Genomic DNA, 13,905 nt, shown 5'->3' with positions numbered 1-13,905 from the left:
CGTCCACGTCGTACCCCCCACCTACAACAACGCGGCGACCACCAGAGGTTTGGGGACGTGTGGTGGCATCGCAGTGGATGTTGGAAAATCGACGAGCACCTCCAAGCGATGTTCTCCGTTTTCGCCGCAGGTTGAGCAAGGCATCGCTTCCACAGGACGCCCCCCCCCTCCGCCTAGCGACACTGCCCTGCTGACGAAACAAACCCCGACCGCACTTGGAAACATCACAAACACGTCTTAACTTAATCACTCGATGCAGACGGCATCACAAGAAACACCTATCTATGGTACACGCTCGGGCCTTAGAACATGGCCGAGCAGAGGAAGTCGATCTCGTCGACGGACAAACGCCCTTGGTGGGTCACAGGGGAGTTGACTGGCACGGGTTCTGGGTCGCACACGTGCTCGAGTTTGATGGACATACCATAGTCCGACATGGGGCTGCTGCTGCTGCTCCACAAGTCGTCTTTGAAGATGCCGTCGCAACTGTCGACCGAGAGGCGGCCGTCGTACGAGTCCGTGTCCGAGAAAAACTCGCCACAGTCACGGTGCGCACCAAACGAGCGGCCGGACATGGTCGTGTCGACCTTGCCGTTTTTGTGGTGGGAACCGCCGGTCTTGTTTTCCTTGGCGACGGAGCGCTTTTGCCGGTCAAACTTGCGTTGGATGCGGTTGGCCTTTTCTCGATGGAACATGCACAGTTGATGGAACTGGCCATTGCGCTTGAAGGACCGGTCGTTGAGGCATTTGCCCGTCTTGTAGCGGCACTTGCCGCTGTCGATCATGTCGTTGGACGACGATACCATGAGGGTCTTGGATACAGCAACCATATTCTGCTCGGTGGAGGAGAATCGAAAATGAGCTCGCAGCCGCAGGGGCACCCCGCAGCGGGAATACGTAGGCCCTGCTTTTACGACATAGTGGCACATAGGCGATGGGTGTGTCGGGTGGGGGGGTTGAGTTGGGCCATTGAATTCTATTCCAAGGCCACCATACTGGAACGCTATCAAGGCTTTTATATTTCGCCTGGCCCATGCCACGGTGTGAATTCGCGCGGCACTCGGCCAACTGTGTTCAGCCGTTGTAGCCATCCGGATAAGGAGACGGCCACTGTGGAGGTTGTACTACACTTGGCTGTCAGCTGTGGCACCCCCAAACAGCAATGTTGAAGTGGGACTTCGCGCGGAGGTCGTTGTGGCCACTTCTACGTCCAGGCAAGGCCACCAGGGACGGGGTCGAGCCGCCCTCTTCCCCCATTGCTCCGCAGTCAAAGGCACGCAGGCGTGGAAAGCCCAGCTCGGTTGGGGTATATATATGGCGTTGGCACGGATGGATGGTCGAGTTGGTGGAGTGGGTGGGTCGTGTCGAATCGAGGGTGTCATTTTGGACAGTGTGGACAGATGGCGCCGAGAGCACTCCATCTGAAGGAGTCGATGGCTTCCGTGCGGGTTTTACGGCTGCAGAGTGTGGTATGATAGGCGCCTTACCACCTTCAAACTGTCGAGACAAGCCACGACGCGCAATTGTGTTGTCAAGAGTAGCTGCAGCAGGGCGGGAGTTGTACCGTAGGAGATCTACATGGACAGCGACGTGTGCGAGCGCTGCGCCACGCGCTGCCGCACAACATGCCTCGAAAGGATCGCCCTTTGAACGGCAGGACGATCCACACGTCATATACACCAAATGTTCTTGCTTTTTGCCCAAGCCTCGCCACATTGGATTTCGTGCGGGTTCGTCTGCGGGTATGGCGGCGCTTCCCGAATGGCCCTGTCCATGTTTCTTGCGACAGCACATGCCTCCACCACCCACATGTGCTGACATTTCTTCGACCGCCGAGAAAAAGATCAAGTCGCGAATATAAACCGCAATCTATTCGGAATTACTTTATACAGGCCGTCTTGACTTTCATTGAATCAATTCGCATGACGAACCATGTCCACTCTCAACATCTATTATCCATTTTCCATTGATATCGAATTATACAGGTTCCAATCGCGGACACAACGAAGACAACATGAGGTGGCCGCGCCAACACGATGGCGAGCCTCCCGCCGCTGTTGGACAAGATCCAAATGACTTCGACCGACCACGACACTCCACCTGAGTTCTATTTTGCGAGAGACACTGCGCATCCAAACCTGTCGGGCCGCTGTCCTGGCTACGTGCAGGCCCATCCATGCTGCTGCCCTTTCCAACTTGCCACTGCTCCCGCCACGTACAGGTGGATGAAATATGGAATGTCCGGCGGCTGGTGGTCACTTGCCTTGGGTTCGACAACAATCACATTACACATGTTTCTGCTCGGTGGTGCCGGGGTGGCGCTGTCCTTGCCCACGGCTGGCAGCTTGTTGACGCTTTCGTCTACGACGGCGATCGCAGTCGGAGCACCGGCGGGGCTTCTCCCGCCTCCTTGGGTCCAAAAATGAATGCACATGCGGCGACCCTTCCTCTTTTGTTCATGCCATTGTACCGCATTTGCCACAACCGTTCGCTGGTTGAATCTACTCCGACTGCATCTACACCTCCGTGGTCCTCCCGTTCGAGATTCCAGCCGCCCCTGCAGGGTGGATGGCGTCGTTACGAAGCCTTCCAACGAGGGACACCCTCATTGATATTCCAAACGGAGCGTCGACTATCCAACCGATACGCTGCGTCATGCAATCCGCCAGTCAGTCAGGACTCAGCCTTGTGGCGGTCGCGAACTGCTTTCTCTATCTCGGCGAATGCTTGATGATTTCGCCCGACTTGCGTGAAGTTGAGCAACGGAAGTGGTGCCTCGTCTTTCACCAGCGCAAGGCCCCCTTGACATGCGCAGCTCTTCCCCCCGTTCCACCCGACCAAGTCTTAGCAAGGGACCCCCTCCACCACTTTGCGCATCACGTCTGTCGAATAGCACGGCAGATGGGTGCTCGATACGCTTCCTGGCATGACAACAATCCATGGGGCGGCAGGCAGGGGAGGCAGCGTGTGGTCGTCTAGCTGTGCGACCACCGTCCAAGTGCGAGTTGCATGCGCCAACATAACTCAGTCGACCTATTACATGTATTTGAAGTCGGGAGTGCATTGTGCTTGTCCACAGCATTGCACAGCCCACCACATGCGTCGACGATTTGCACCTCGAACAGACCCTTGGATCGCAATCCGATCCTGGCATGACCAGGAGGGGAAGATTGCGAAATTGTTTTCGACGAGAGGCTCAAACCATGGGGGCGGCCACGTACTACTTCAAAAGCACACGAATTGTTGTGCCAACGTGTGGGATCGGGCCTCAGCTGCGGCCGCGCCGGCAAGCCAAACATCCCACTACGATCCGCACGCTTGAATACACGCGTGCCTTCCCCGACCTGGTGTTTTCCTTTTAACGCTCGCGGTTTATGAACTATAACGCCTAATTTTCAGGTTTCGAGACAAATTTCTCGCACTTGAGTGGCGTCTACGACACGCATACTACACGCTTTTTTGAATTCAACGTCATGAGTTTTTTACGAGTTTTTCGTATGGCTGCCATCGCCCAACTTTATGTCGTATCTTTTACGTGGCGCGGTGTACCCTTCCTTCCTTCTCTGGTGCCTTTGAAAATGCTAGCATGGCATGCCGTTCGCCAGGAGTGAGTCGACACTGCCAATGGACGCCGGGCGGTGTGGACCACCACTCGCTGTGAGCAAAACTGTAGCGACTTGTCCGATTTGCAGTGTCAGCAACGTACTCAGTCGGAGGGGATGATTGAAACGCACAAACAGTTTGGAGAGGACTGAGCCAAACCCATCGGGACGTCTGCCCCCCGCCTTCGCGAGCAGGGCTGGCAACGTGCGTGATACTGTGCCACCTGCCAAACGATGCCAGGCGCTTTTGGCCGACCCAGTTCATCCCATCGATGGGGCAGGTGCTGCCAAGAGAACTCGAAAAACATTTCGTCCACATGCAGCACGCACGAAATTACATCTCTCTCGACGGCGCAGTGACGAAGAAGTCTACGGTGGGCCACGCAATGCAACGCCAAAGAAAGGCAATCTCGACTACCATCCAGCGCCCGCACAAAAGTAGCTTCCCCAAGAATCCACTGGCAGCCTCCGTGACTCTCGCGCGACGTCATGTCGATGCACACGTGTTCGAATGACTCGGATACTCTTGAAGGAGCAGCGTGCTGCCTTTCAAGGGAAATGCGTTCTGGGGTGGCTGTCGGGGGATGCCTGGGGGGGTGGCCTGGCCCCACAATTCCAACACTTGGACGCCGACAACACCTCTGGGGTGGCGCATGGACGAACCCGCATCGCTCTTTGCGCTTGGATATCCCCAGCATATGCGTGGGGGGGTGAGTTAGTTATCAACGCCCCCTCCTTGTGCTCCATGGGGGCTAAATATACATTGCGAACGGCGTCGCATTTCAGGCATACCTGCAGCAATGGGCGTCGACTCGGCGCCGCTCGTGGCCATGCCGCCCGCGTCGTGGGCGCACGAGGTACTCAGCAAACGACTTCGTTTGCCCCCATGGACCTTTGGACGACTCAATCGTTGTCGTGGGTAGCCCGTGTTTCGAACGAAAGGAGATCTGCTGCAGGCGAGATGCAAAGAGAAACTCCGCTTGGCATCAGCATTTGCCACGGAGAACGGCGGGGTCAAAGCTCCAAGCCATGGCCGGCGTTATGTTATGAGTGGCGCGATGCACCCACGTCCGCAACGCGAGGAGATTTCAGCGGTTGAGAGGGCCCAAGTCGACCACATTGTATTTGACGACGAAGACGACGACCGTGAACCGACCAAGACGCGGACCGAGCTGAGGCTCAGTCGTCGGCAGGGCGATCTGATGCAGCTCCAATCGGCCTACCGAAATGCCCCCAGCAACAACAATCTCGAAGGGGTGGAAAAACAACCCGCGAAATTGTCTAAAGCTGAAAAGGCGCAGATGCAGAAGGAGCGCTGTGGGCGCACTCGCACCAGTATTCTCGTCGAGCGAGCACAAGAACGAGTGAAGATCAACCAGATCTACCAAGCCCTTCTGGCACAGGACCCTGCTGTCAGCGACATGGATCGTCGAACGGCGGCCTCGGAGTGGTGGAAGCGGGAGCCAGGATACGTGGAAGACCCGTCGGCAATGCTGGCAGCATCGCATCGGTTGCGTAAGAGCACTAGCCAAGGGCTTAAATTCGACGGCAGCAAGTCGAGGACTGTCACGGTTTGTCCATGTGCCGAGAAAGTCGCCATGGCCTCACGCGCGCTAGGTCGAGGACCTCATGGACAAGCGCTCCAAGGCAAGCGAGTTTCCAGACAAAATCACGCAGACGCCGTATCGACCTTCCACCGCCGGCGCACGCGTGCGGCGCAATGTCAAGTGGACGAATGCCATCATTCAGTTTTCGAAACACTCGACAGAAAACACAGAACTGATGGACAAGGTACACCCATCGACGGCTCGATGCGCGATAGTGATTGTGCGGCACGCAGTACGATCTGAAGTTCAAGGGGCCGCTCGACAGTAGCTTTACCAAGGACAGGTTATTCCGGGAGGACCGTATCAAGGGGATGCCACAGCGGGTGCCAACGCCACCGGTGCGTGCAAGGTTGAAATGCCTTTGCAGTGACCGAGATATGCATCAGGTCGATCCCTATGCCATCGACAAGTCCGTCAAGGCAACCAAGAAACTCTTGGCCGAGGCTGCATCGAAGCGAATGGCACTGAATGCCCGCAAGGCAGAGAAAAGTACGAGGAGTGTCTACCATGACGGTGAAAACTGACAAAGGAGGGTGGCATGGTGTAGGCGACCCCACCGCAAAAGTTGAGGCTCAAGTGCTGCCGCCCACGTACTCAAAAGCCGTATACTCGACACCGTCCCCGACTCACCTCAGCACGAACGCGCCTCTGCATGTTCGCGCGAGTGGATTCCAACACATCGACGTCGATCGGATACTTCGCTTGAACGTCAATGCTCCGGTCGACTTGGCAGTTAAACATGGCATAAGTTAGGGAGTTATGCTGTCTCGTTCCTATTGTTGGTGGTTCTGCGCGACCCAGTGGTTCATCCAACCAATGATTCGCTCGACGTTCGATTCCATGTCGGCGATCGTCACGCTCGGAAGCTCTTGAATGATGTCAGGGACGTAGCTCTCGTGTGCATCTTGCAGCACGACCTGCATGATTTCGCACTCGACATTTTCGGTCACCTTGTTGGCGGTGTAGCCACGTTGCGTCAGTCGGTCGAAGAGCGTCGTGTTGTCCGTGCGAAGCACAACAACCTACGTCCACGACAAATCCCCCTTGAGTCTACATCGTTCATAGTTGAAGTTGCCATGGACGCACCAGGTCGAACCAGCGCTCCGGGAAAAAGTCGCAGGTGTGAAAGTCCACCACGATGCCGCCGTCGGGAGAACTCATCATGTCATCCATTTCATCGACCACCTTGTCTTCGTCCAGAACGAAGCAGTCGAAGGCTTCGTCACGCCCAGCGTGCAAGTCGCGCTCCTTCACCTATGTGGCGAAAGCAATCACACAGAGCAAACAAAGCGTTGGACGCACCAAGTCGCCAACGTTCACATTTCGCAACGAGGTTCGTTCCTTTTCACAGAGAACTCATCAGTCGTGCATGCATTCACGCGCACATGAGACGGTGTGCATGTACCGCCAAGAGCTGACAAAGCGTCGTCTTGCCCGTGCCTGGGGTGCCGGTGACGAGGATGTTGGGCAACCGGCGCGCCATTGAATTTTGAAATGGCCCAAGTTCCTTGCTATTGGTGGCAAATGATTACAAATGCATTATGGATTGGTCCAAATTGATGAATTGTAACCAATAAAGTCGCATAATTACTGAACAACGTTTCAAACTCGGTCGAATTCTTGGGCAAGGAGGTGCGATCGGTGAATGCGGCGCTGGATGGTCTGCCGCGCATCATACTTGACGCGCTCGGCTTCGTTCAGGACGACGTTCATGATCAAGTCGAAGGTTCGGAACCAGCTCACGTCCTCAACAACTTTGTGAGACTCGGGCCATGGCGTGTCTGCTCCGTCGCGGTACTCAACGTAGTGCAGGCCGAGGTATTGGCACAAGTTGCGGTATCCATATCGAAACGTAGTCAGAGGGAAGATCTCGACCACAAACGTGTTGGGGGACGCAAAGATGACGTTTGCCATGCCCGCACCGTGCATTCCCACGACGACGCGACTGGTGCTGATCAGCTGAATTTGCTCCGCCATCGACTTCGTGGCGAAGTCAATTGACTGCACCGTGCACATAGGGTAATTGGTCTGCATCTTTGAGGTGATTTCTTCTTCGTTGAGCCACATTCGGGCCACGCGTCGCCCGCTGTACTCTCTCCGCGACACAATCGTGATGATGCAAGTCGTGGAGACAGTCGTGTTGACTGTAGACGAGTGCGCCACCAGTGGAAGATCAAAGGCTCGGAAGACATCCGCGCGAAAGTCAGAGATCAAGCGGCTGTCGTGACATAGTTGCTCGTCGTCCAAGTGCTCCACGAGTGGCCCCGCGAATTCAAACGGCAGGAAAACTGCTTGGTCAAAGTGGAGAGTTTTGCCAACAATCGAACGACCATACGTTATGGAGTGTCGCGGCGCCAAGAGCTTCTGCATGAGAACGTCCGTTGCCATGGGTTCTCCATCGTCCAAGATGAAGAGTTGGGTCGACGTCATTTCTAGTTGGAGCAATTTGAGCAATGTCCACGCATTCAGGGCCGACGCTATTTGAAAGAACGGGTTATGGTCGTCCTTTCGAGCAAGGAGGAGTGCCGTGGGTTTTACCACTACCGCTGATGCGTCTGGGAAAACGGGCGGACTATTGCATTGCCACGTAGTGTCGTTGGATGGAAAGAATTGGCTCACGAGGATTGAGATCGCTTCAGTCGACGCGTCAAAGGCACACTGACACCGGATCCGTGACGATGTCAAGCGGTAGCGAGGATCGTGGTGACCGCCGTCCTCGCTCGCGTTGCGAATTGGGCTCACAGCTTGCGCTTGTGAAAAGTCCAATGCGAAAGCCGTCCACAGCGACCCGTCGTTCCATCCGACACTGTCCAAGTGGGTGATGGTCGTTGACTCCGTGGATGATGACTTGCACACGGTGGTGGGGACGATAGAGTCGAGAAGTCCATAATCCACTTGACGGTAGCATTGGGTAAAGTTGTAGGATACAAAGTAATCGTCATCGACGGATTGCGTTGGCTTTCGATGGTGGCGAGAGGTGGGAACGCCGTGCGGTTGCCGCTCAACCATGGAGGTGAAAGTGGACTGGTAATCAACGTCCAGCACATGTAAGATCGATATGCTTATTGCGATCCACACGATCAGGTAGGCCCCAAAGCTCCACATGACATGTGTCAGCCGCAGTTGTCGGACGAGCGCCATCGCAAGAGTTGTGCGGTGCTGCGGCGGCTTTCCCGTCATTGTGAGAATTTTGATTGCAATTGCATTTGCGAATTTTGAACCAACGCAATAATCGGATATCAAGTATAAGGGTTCTACTTTTTGCTAAATATGATATGTTACAGGTTTTCCTACATTGTCCGAAACGACCACCTTGCGAAAAGTGCGATGTGGGCCAACTCGGCGCGGCATGTGTCGCGCAGCGTACACTTGATGCATTCGCGCGCTACAAGCCCTCTCACGCGGATTCCATTAGCGCCTATGAAGGGTTTCAACGTGCAAACCAGTCGCATTGGTCGAGTGTCGCTCCGTCTGACGAGTTCCATCGCCACAACACCTGCAGGCGGCAATGCGATCTCGTGGGTCGCTGCTTGTGCAACCGGTGGCTTTGCTGGCGTCGTTTCGGCCCTGACAGGCGTGGGAGGGGGTATTATTATCCTCCCGGTGGGACATCATGTTGTGTGGAATGGTAGTTGGTTCAAATTCATCGTAGACACTGGCTAAATGGACCAGCCTGACCCAGCAAACTATCAATGGCACATCAATCGCCGCGGTCACGGTCAGCGCCTCCGTGGGCTCAGTAAACTACCTCACCGCTGGAGCTTGCAACGTCCCGATGGCCGTCCTGGTCTCATGCTCTTCGGTGTTCTTTACGAAACTGGGGGTGCAGCTAGCGCACAAGTACACTTGCAAAGCGAGCTACGCCTCGTTCTCACGCGTGCAACTGTGTAGACTAAGTCAAGTCCATTTGCGACGTGTTGTGGGCACAGCCATGCTCATTAGTGTTCCGTTTATCTACTTCAAGGACCGCCTCCAGGAATGGAAGCGAGGGCAAGGCGACCCAGGGCGACCCTTAGCTCTGTCCGAGAAGCTCGACTTGCAATACTTCAACGACCACCCGTCCTTTTCGTCGTACGTAGAAGCAGTGTCGGCTGACTGGACTGGGTTTGCCGCCGGGAATGTAAAGTACTTGGTGGCTGGGGCCTTGTCTGGCTTCATCTCTGGTCTCTGTGGACTAGGAGGTGGAATCTTGGTCAGTCTCTCACCTGTTGTCACGCAGGGGTGATGACTCATCTATATGGCTAGATGACAACTTACTTGACCGCTGCAAGCGACATGCCGCAGTCCCACATCATTGGGACGTCCTTGCTCGGCATTGTGCCCGTGGGCCTCTCGTCCACATACCACAACCTGAAGAAGCAGTCGCTGCACCTCCCCACGGCGCTCAAGATCGGTGTCGGCCTTGTCACGGGTGTCGCAGTCACGTCCAAGTTTATCACGCTGCAAATGTCCCAGGACAACCTGCGCCTCATTCTCGGGTCGACCCTCGCCACCTCGGCCATCGTGATGCTCAAGAAGGCGTAGGCAAGTTGCGAATACATTGACGTTTATTTGATAACGCATGGCCATTGCTGGCGAATATTGTCGGCCATGGCGTTAAGGTAGCTTCTTCTCGTACACGCGTTCTTGCGTGACTGGGTCGACCCCAAAGATCTCGACGTATTCCACCTTGGGAAGCCCCCAACTGGTCGTCGACTGGACGTACACCCGCTCCAAGTACACGTTCGCCTTGCCGTTAACAGTCGAGCGCGCACGAACCTGGCCGTTTGAGTCAACAAAGATGACGATTCTTCGATCTTTTAACGATGCAAGCGCCACGCCGTACTCCCCCGCGGTCGTTTCGGACGGGGTCGCTGTAGCGCCATACGCAGTGTTTCTCTCGATCATGTTCAACTCTTCTGTCGGGACGGGGTTGCCGGGTAGAGCGAACATGATCCAGTAGATGTGCAATGGGGCTTTGGGGTCGAGGGCTACGTTGTTGGATGCCAAGTTGCCCTTGTACACGACTGTATTCGCATTCTGTGCGAGAGAGGAGTTAGTTGGATGCTTGTGAAACATACTCCACTTACATTACTGCGCTGAATGATAAATGCCGTTTGCGCATCAATTTCGCGCACCTTCTGAAGTTCGGGGTGAGTGGAGGCGACGCGGATGCTACTCGGAGCGACGGAGGCTTCGGCTTCAGGCTCAACTGCGTCCTTCCTGCACATGGAATATCAACTATTGTGAATGGTGATGCTGAGGACGTTGGATGGTACGTGCATGATAGCAGTCGTTTTCTTCTTGGGCTGCTTGCCCGCGGTAGGTTGTGCTGGCGCAGGAGGAACCGTCGGTGCTGCTTCAGTTGCAGACGGGCTGACTGCAACTGTTGCTCGCCCTTTCGACTTGGGTTTGTTGCCCAGTGTGATTTGCTGTGTTTTGGCACTGATGAGTGCGTCAATTTGTGCGAGTTCATCTGTCAAGGCCTTCTTGCGTTCGTGAAGGTCGTGGACTTCGTCGATGAGTGCCTGCTTATACTCTTCCTTTTCTCGCTTGAGCGCCTTTACGAGGGCTTCAATCGTCGCCTGGCGTTCGTCCAGTTCTCCTTGCAACGACATCACCACCATGTTGGCTTGTTCCGCTGTGGCATCGCTTCCCCATATCCAGCTCATCGCTCCTCTGCTGGTCTTCTGTTGTCGTCCGTCCTGCAACGGGCTCCCGAGTGTCGGAAGAGAGTACTAAATGACACATGGCACTGATCCGGCGACATGCCGAATTTCGACTGAAAAAAGGACAAACCCGAAAATTCGTGGGATATTTCTAGAAAGACCAACATTCGGCTTTCTGTTCTCAAAGCACTTGGTAAGGCGACCGACACCATCACGCCAAGTCTCACAACCGAACTCCACGCGTAAACATGAGGGCGCTTACAGGCATCTCCGTGGACACGAGCAGCACTCCATGAAGCGGGCGGTGATTTCACAAGGGAAGAAGGCGCCGTGAGCTCGCGGTTGAATCCGTCATCCGGATAAAATAATGTCAGTGATTGGACGCCGGATGTTGATGGAACAGAAGCCCTCGGGGTGAGCCAATCACTGGCCTGGGAATGGGATCGGCTTCCTCGAGGGCACAATCCCATCTTCCACGAGATCACCATGGCCGAGTTCTTCCGCCGCGCGCTGACGAACCTACTGAACGAGCAGGCTGTTAAGACCCTTGCGAACAACAAAGCGTTCCAGAACTTTGCCTTGCGCACGCACTTGCACGTGGAGCAGACCAAGAAGACTGTTGCGGAAATGGCGCAGAAGGACATTAAACCGGAGGAAGCACTTCCTGCTATCAAGCACATCAAGGAGTTTGGCCAGGCACTGAAGGAAGAGTTCCAGAAAGACTTAAGGAGATTCAAATAGCAGCACGGTGGGTTCGGGAGGTGTCGTCGTCTCTCCTACCTCGAAGTGTTGACCCTTCAACCATTCTAATCCAAGTAATGCATCCATCCATCCACGTAGTTGAGCCCAACACACACCTTTCATATTCGACTCGTGTTCATGCCAAGGAAAGGGAGTATTCTCTGACTAGGACGTTCTTACGTTGGTCAGTTCCCGCCATCCGCCCGTAAAACTTCAAAAATCAGCTTGCGCCACATCGTCAACACAAACGTCTCAGCATCTTGCTCCAGCACAGGGACCAGTTCGTCCACGATTGCCTGCGGCGCTGTGCGTTGATGCAGCTGGCGCAAGACAAATCCGATCAACGTGCTTTCTTCTTCGCCCAAGTACTCAACAATCTTCTTCGTCACCCATGGCGTCATCTTCTCCTCGACGACCTTGTACTACACACCGGTGACACTCCCATCAGAACATTCGCACACGATCTTCCATCTTCCCACCTTTTCGGCAGCGCTCCAGTCCACAGGGTACTTAAACAGGCCCTTCTTGTCCGTGGGAATGCTCTTGATGAGGCCTTCCACTCCCTACCACCATCCATCATCACGTTGTCGTCACATGAAAAAATGCAACGGGGGACGTACATCCGACCGGCTATTAATGCGCGCGACGGTTCTGGCCACCTATTCGGCGTCAGTCGCGCTCGTTCAAGATGCCGCTACCTGTGCTTCGACCGACGCCGCCAGCTTCTCTTCGTCCGTGTAGTCCAACGGGACAAAGTCGCGCTGCGGTTTCGCTGTTTCTTCATCGTCCACTCCAAACACGGCGCTGGCGACCGCCACTGGCGCCGATACACTGGGCGGTTCATGTCAACGTTCTGTCGCGTGGTGTTCGACGTACCTCGGTTTAGCGTCACTCTTGTCCTTCTTTTGCAGTTTGAGCTCAATCTTGGCAACTGGACGACGAGGCGGTTGCGGCGGAGGGGCCGTGGTAGATTCGTGGGGATCACTTCGCGGCGCTGTCGTCGCCGCATCTCTGTTTGGATTTGTTGATGCACTGGGCGCTGGCGGTGCACTGGTCAGTTGGCGAGAGTCTCTGGGCGAGGACTCTCCAGGACTGGAGTTCCTCCGGTAGCGGCTGACGCGATCTCGACTGCGGCTCCGACTGCGACTTCGACGTCGCGAATCGCGGTAACGACGGTCTCGGCTTCGGCTGCGGCTACGGCGGTATCTATCGCCGCGGCGCGGAGGAGACAAGCGGCGGGAGGGCTCGTTTCGCGTTTCAATTTTGGGCTCTTGTTCCTTTACGGAATTATCGGCAGCACAAGTGGCACTACTCAAGATGTGAACAAGGCCGTTTTGGTCAAACTTACCTTTTCTCCGCGTCTTCCTTGTCTCGACGGAGCTTCTCTTGGATCAACGCGAGTCGCTTTGCTTCCAATTGCGCTGTGCGCTCTTCTTGCGCCAAGCGGAACTTCTCCACTTCGCTCATGATCATGCCTCCCCGCACGACTTCCTTTGCCCCTGGACAAAACATGCGTGAGCGAATGGCCAGATCAAGGGGACGTACCTGAATCGACGTTCTCCATGAGGTCTCCCCACGACGCAATATCATTGTTGTACCCGCCATGCAACCCACTTCGCTCTTCAAAGAGACGTTGGAGCATCGCCGCAACGCGCTCGTTCTTCTGGTCTTCTTCAAATTGCAGTTCCGGCGGCAATTGGGCCGAGTACTCGTCGAGTTTTGTCTGCGTCGTCGTGTCCACCTTGAGCAGGATATTTTTCGAGTCCAATGAAAACCCATTCAACAGCTTAAGCGCGCGAATGCAATCCAGAGCGGTAGCGTACGTGCAATACCCAAACGCTTTCGCTTTACCCGAGATCGGATCTGTCGTGCGCTTCCACTGCACGACAGTTCCCACGCGCTACGTCGGATTTCAACGGTGATGATGGATTGAAAGCTATGATGTCATGTGCCTTTCGTCTTCTCACCTCGAGCAAATTTCGAACGTAGTTGTCGTGAAGATCGGGAGGCAACTTTCCGACAAACACGTTCAGTGGTCCAATTTCAGGAGGAGCCTGAACTACTCTTGCGACGGGTGGCTGAATCAACACCGTGTGTGCCATAGGTGGAGGCATAGGGATACTCCCTAGCGGGATCATCGGCGGCGCCACGGCAAACGGCAGCATTGGAGGAGGGCCACGAGGTGGAGGGTTCATCTCAAATGTACCAACAGGGCTAATTTTCCAGAACCCTATCCGCATAATATTACCGGATAACATCTACGTTAATTAGCATTTTGGATCATTATGTGCAGGTTTCAGTTAATTT

General features: G+C 55.1%; 8 protein-coding genes across 8 annotated transcripts; 3 read left to right on the top strand and 5 right to left on the bottom strand.

The window, feature by feature from the left end:
• Window positions 1-215: 215 nt before the first annotated feature.
• Window positions 216-847, bottom strand: H310_00535 (hypothetical protein). The gene has a single exon (XM_008863354.1). The coding sequence runs from the start codon at window positions 828-830 to the stop codon at window positions 303-305; it is 528 nt and encodes a 175-aa protein (XP_008861576.1). The 5' UTR covers window positions 831-847; the 3' UTR covers window positions 216-302.
• Window positions 848-4,402: 3,555 nt separating this feature from the next.
• Window positions 4,403-5,962, top strand: H310_00534 (hypothetical protein; the record flags this gene model as incomplete). Its single annotated transcript, XM_008863353.1, has 6 exons — window positions 4,403-4,459; window positions 4,526-5,173; window positions 5,220-5,393; window positions 5,443-5,547; window positions 5,596-5,698; window positions 5,757-5,962. The coding sequence occupies 6 exons, from the start codon at window positions 4,403-4,405 to the stop codon at window positions 5,960-5,962; spliced, it is 1,293 nt and encodes a 430-aa protein (XP_008861575.1).
• H310_00533 (hypothetical protein) lies at window positions 5,936-6,692 on the bottom strand (the record flags this gene model as incomplete). The annotated part of the gene is made up of 4 exons (XM_008863352.1): window positions 5,936-6,231; window positions 6,296-6,463; window positions 6,512-6,550; window positions 6,615-6,692. 4 exons carry the CDS (start codon window positions 6,690-6,692, stop codon window positions 5,983-5,985), a joined length of 534 nt encoding a protein of 177 aa, XP_008861574.1. The 3' UTR covers window positions 5,936-5,982.
• A 63-nt stretch (window positions 6,693-6,755) lies between these two features.
• On the bottom strand, window positions 6,756-8,389 carry H310_00532 (hypothetical protein; the record flags this gene model as incomplete). Its single annotated transcript, XM_008863351.1, has 1 exon — window positions 6,756-8,389. One exon carries the CDS (start codon window positions 8,387-8,389, stop codon window positions 6,812-6,814), a length of 1,578 nt encoding a protein of 525 aa, XP_008861573.1. The 3' UTR covers window positions 6,756-6,811.
• A 125-nt stretch (window positions 8,390-8,514) lies between these two features.
• On the top strand, window positions 8,515-10,004 carry H310_00531 (hypothetical protein). The gene is made up of 4 exons (XM_008863350.1): window positions 8,515-8,812; window positions 8,862-9,049; window positions 9,101-9,401; window positions 9,455-10,004. Exons 1-4 carry the CDS (start codon window positions 8,537-8,539, stop codon window positions 9,731-9,733), a joined length of 1,044 nt encoding a protein of 347 aa, XP_008861572.1. The 5' UTR covers window positions 8,515-8,536; the 3' UTR covers window positions 9,734-10,004.
• Window positions 9,806-10,860, bottom strand: H310_00530 (hypothetical protein; the record flags this gene model as incomplete). Its single annotated transcript, XM_008863349.1, has 3 exons — window positions 9,806-10,228; window positions 10,279-10,407; window positions 10,468-10,860. 3 exons carry the CDS (start codon window positions 10,858-10,860, stop codon window positions 9,806-9,808), a joined length of 945 nt encoding a protein of 314 aa, XP_008861571.1.
• A 289-nt stretch (window positions 10,861-11,149) lies between these two features.
• On the top strand, window positions 11,150-11,717 carry H310_00529 (hypothetical protein; the record flags this gene model as incomplete). The annotated part of the gene is made up of 2 exons (XM_008863348.1): window positions 11,150-11,187; window positions 11,232-11,717. The coding sequence occupies 2 exons, from the start codon at window positions 11,150-11,152 to the stop codon at window positions 11,596-11,598; spliced, it is 405 nt and encodes a 134-aa protein (XP_008861570.1). The 3' UTR covers window positions 11,599-11,717.
• H310_00528 (hypothetical protein) lies at window positions 11,702-13,799 on the bottom strand. Its single transcript, XM_008863347.1, has 8 exons — window positions 13,566-13,799; window positions 13,144-13,498; window positions 12,947-13,097; window positions 12,475-12,906; window positions 12,297-12,429; window positions 12,219-12,257; window positions 12,078-12,161; window positions 11,702-12,020 (listed from the first exon to the last, which is right to left on the bottom strand). Exons 1-8 carry the CDS (start codon window positions 13,791-13,793, stop codon window positions 11,784-11,786), a joined length of 1,659 nt encoding a protein of 552 aa, XP_008861569.1. The 5' UTR covers window positions 13,794-13,799; the 3' UTR covers window positions 11,702-11,783.
• Window positions 13,800-13,905: the final 106 nt, after the last annotated feature.

This window comes from Aphanomyces invadans (assembly GCF_000520115.1).
Source record: "Aphanomyces invadans strain NJM9701 unplaced genomic scaffold supercont1.1, whole genome shotgun sequence".
Classification (NCBI taxonomy): domain Eukaryota; phylum Oomycota; class Saprolegniomycetes; order Saprolegniales; family Verrucalvaceae; genus Aphanomyces; species Aphanomyces invadans.
This window is presented reverse-complemented; position numbering and strand designations above follow the sequence as displayed.